The sequence below is a fragment of the Amphibalanus amphitrite genome, unplaced genomic scaffold (genome assembly GCF_019059575.1).
Source record: "Amphibalanus amphitrite isolate SeventyFive unplaced genomic scaffold, NRLGWU_Aamphi_draft 000030F_arrow, whole genome shotgun sequence".
NCBI classification, from domain to species: domain Eukaryota; kingdom Metazoa; phylum Arthropoda; class Thecostraca; order Balanomorpha; family Balanidae; genus Amphibalanus; species Amphibalanus amphitrite.
In genome coordinates, this window is record NW_024881526.1 from 476053 (window position 1) to 479377 (window position 3325).

Consider the following 3325-nt stretch of genomic DNA (forward strand, 5'->3'; position numbering starts at 1 on the left):
AATGCAGGGGTGCAGCCAGAACCGTTATCCCTAAAGGGTAGAAGCGATTAGGAGCCGGGAAGTGCTGCATAGTTAGAGGACAAAACTATTGCCGGGTCCTGTAGCATCACGTCTTTGTCGTGCAGTTTTGAGCCACTGCGTCATTGGACCTACAGACGTCACGTGAACGTATGCGTCAGCTTTTAGAAAAAAAAATATTTTGGCTCTTCTTTGAGACATAAGTAATTATAACACTCATGACAGAGTGTACGACATTAGTCAGTCAGACGAAAGCCTTTACGAGTAGACGCCTGAGCCTAAACATCCGAGCCATATCGCAGTCGGGGGGGGGGGGGGATATGAAGCTTACAGGACGTAGGAACCTTCCGGAATAATCACATTTTGGTTTGGATATCTCGGATTTTTCCAAAGGGTCACCTATTTAGATCAGGGCAGTCACGTGACCTCACTATTGTCAGTCAACGCAGGAAATATGGATACTGTAATTTTAGGGTCGAAAATTATATTCGCTATCTCATTAACATAGAATCGAGATTATAAAAAATTTTGGCAAGGGATGAATATCAAATGTTTACATTATTGACGTTGCGTGACGTAATATAGTGCGACGTCATAAAAGGTCATCAGAGTTTTCGTCGATGCATAAGTCTCGATCTAATTGAGCTTGCGTGTCGAGAAAGTCATGAGCGGACTTACGAAAACCTGCCAAATTAAATAATAGGTATGAGATATGACCAGCTTCTCGACCTGAATGGCTGGACTTGGCAATGTATCAGTGGCTAGACAAAGTATATTATTCGACGCTCCTGATTATGGCGAACATTATGGGGACAAAGTGGCGACTGTGTGATATTTTTTAAGTCATTTGAAAAAGTAGACCCGTACCTGGGAGAATTTGACCTGCCCTCAGAGGTCACGTGTTGACCTGAGATCTGTAAAAAATACGTAGGAATGACGTCATGCGCGCCATTATAGCTAAAGCCATCTACAGCCACTAAATGGTAGCCTTAAAATTTACAGTGATAAATTTCGGTGAGAGTACAATGCACAACATATAGCAAATTTGGATATCAGTGACCTGAAGCCGGGTCAATTTTGCGATCCACACCAAGTCCAAAGAAAAAAATGGAGCTGCGCCTCTTAGACAAAAGCTATGCTACACACTCTCACACATCGTGCCGCATGTAGCGAATCATGAATAGAAAAAAATGCCCCAGCTGACTCGCTAGCTCTGAGCTGTCTCCGCCATTTCCGTCTTTCTTAGAGGAGTGAAGACTTGAGGCTAATGAGCTCATGTAAGTTGAGAGGGTTTCCCACTTTTGCAAAGGGTCCAACCCGTCTACCTATTTCAGGATTCAGAGAGCATCCAGTATGGTCATTGGTCATCGATCACTGATTCTGATCTGTGGTTTTGCTTTTCGATTGTCGATCACAATGGGATTTCAACATTTTTTTTATTGTTTGAGGATATTTGTTGTTTGTTTATAGCATCTTGGAAAGTCATGTACATTAACTTTTTAAAGTTTAACAGTTTCAATTTATGACAAAATATTTGTTGTGTTGCTCCAAACCGTTTCGAAAGATTTGCAGGTTATGCACCAAGAATATTGTGCCAAAACATAATATGATTCGAGAAACGGTTTTGTACATATTGATGATAACGTTAAAAAAGAGAAAACCGTGCACTTAATTCGCTTTTAAACGTTTCATATCTTCTAGGAAGATCTGGAGGCTCAGAAGTCTGAACAGAACTACATGACCGTGTAGGTAGGCGCTGTTGGCATTTGAAGAAACACCACGGAGGGCTGAGTATCTGCATCTACGACCTCGTTCTTACTGGTCATCTGCATGATGTTCGCAGGCGGAGGACTTTAGTGAAGGTTTGCGTCGCGAGACCCAAGCCTCAAATCAATTCAGAAGTATGCATGAGTGAACCAAGTGTAGCAATTCTTGAAGATTCAGTGGTTGGACGAGCTTCAGCAATTTCGAACTCCTGTTCTGCATATGATTTATTTGCAAGAAAGCACACTCATACTGGAACACCCAATTCACACACTTTCGCACACACAGAGGAGACCGCGGCATACTAAGTTGTCAATTGTCAGCTTAACAGTCGGCCATTGTTACAGGGTAGTTGGAAAGTGTTGAATGAAAATGGGCGCGATTAGCAGTAGTATCCGTAGTAGCATCCGTACCTTCCCCTGCTACCAAACCTGCGTCCGATTCCACTAAAGCCGTGCCCAAAGCTGCTGCTGAATCCATTACCGAAAGCGTGGCCGAAGTTGCTGCCGAGTCCAAGGCCGAAGTTGCTGCCGAGGCCAAGGCCGAAGTTGCTGCCAAGTCCAAGGCCGAAGTTGCTGCCGAGTCCAAGGCCGAAGTTGCTGCCGAGTCCAAGGCCGAAGGCACTGCTGACTCCACCAAAGCCGTGGCCGAAGTTTCCGCTGAATCCGTGACCGAAGTTGCTGTTGAATCCATGGCCGAAGCTGCCGAAGTTTCTGAAGCCATTGCCAAAGCCATTCAGGCCACCGAAGGCGCTCAGTCCACCGAAGCTGTTAAGGCCACTGAAGCTGTTCAGTCCACCGAAGCTGTTCAGGCCACCGAGGCCGCTCAGGGCACGGAAGCCACCCCGGTGGTAAGGGTAGTAGTAGTTGTTTTTGTAGTAGTAGTAGGGGGAGAAGCTGGCAGCGGCAGCAGCCACCAGGGTGAGGAGGATGACCAGCTGAAAAAGATAGACGTATTCCTTATTGCTTATCTCAACACTGGGAACGTCAGGCAACACGATCCCAGATCCACTTAATTCCTAAGAAAAAAATGAGGACATGCGCTTTAATAATGTCTGACCAGGATGGTGTACTGTAACCTAGTGTCCCATTCCTATTTCTTGGTGATTGCCTCGGGTCTGTAGGCATTGGATCCAGATTTTACTGAACGTGGAGTGAAAACCCACAAGGACACTGCCCTCAGGGAACAGAGAATGGCGAAAATTGACATGGTGAACCATAATAGTGATAATTGTAAACTGTTAAGAGGAGAAAAGGTCCCACAATCATCTTGATGGTGCAGGTTTACCTTCATGGTGATTTGGAAAATGAAGGTTTTGGAGCTGTGCTGCCACTGTCTTTGGACTGTGATGATGAAGTGAATGATCCGAACAGCGAAACGCTTTTATACCAGAATTTACCGACCCTGGACCCAGGAAAACTGTTCTAACCAACTATCAAGTCTAGAGGAATGTAAAAGTCCACGGTCGCACTTGTCCGTGCTTTCTGACAAGCACGACCCTGTCAAAACATTTATTTGCTAACAAATCTTATAACACGCTGAA

The 3325-nt window shown here is 45.0% G+C and overlaps 1 protein-coding gene across 1 annotated transcript; it reads right to left on the minus strand.

Moving 5' to 3' along the window:
• Positions 1-1998: 1998 nt before the first annotated feature.
• Positions 1999-3125, minus strand: LOC122366666 (glycine-rich cell wall structural protein-like). Its single transcript, XM_043339173.1, has 2 exons — positions 3070-3125; positions 1999-2719 (listed from the first exon to the last, which is right to left on the minus strand). Exons 1-2 carry the CDS (start codon positions 3073-3075, stop codon positions 2165-2167), a joined length of 561 nt encoding a protein of 186 aa, XP_043195108.1. The 5' UTR covers positions 3076-3125; the 3' UTR covers positions 1999-2164.
• Positions 3126-3325: the final 200 nt, after the last annotated feature.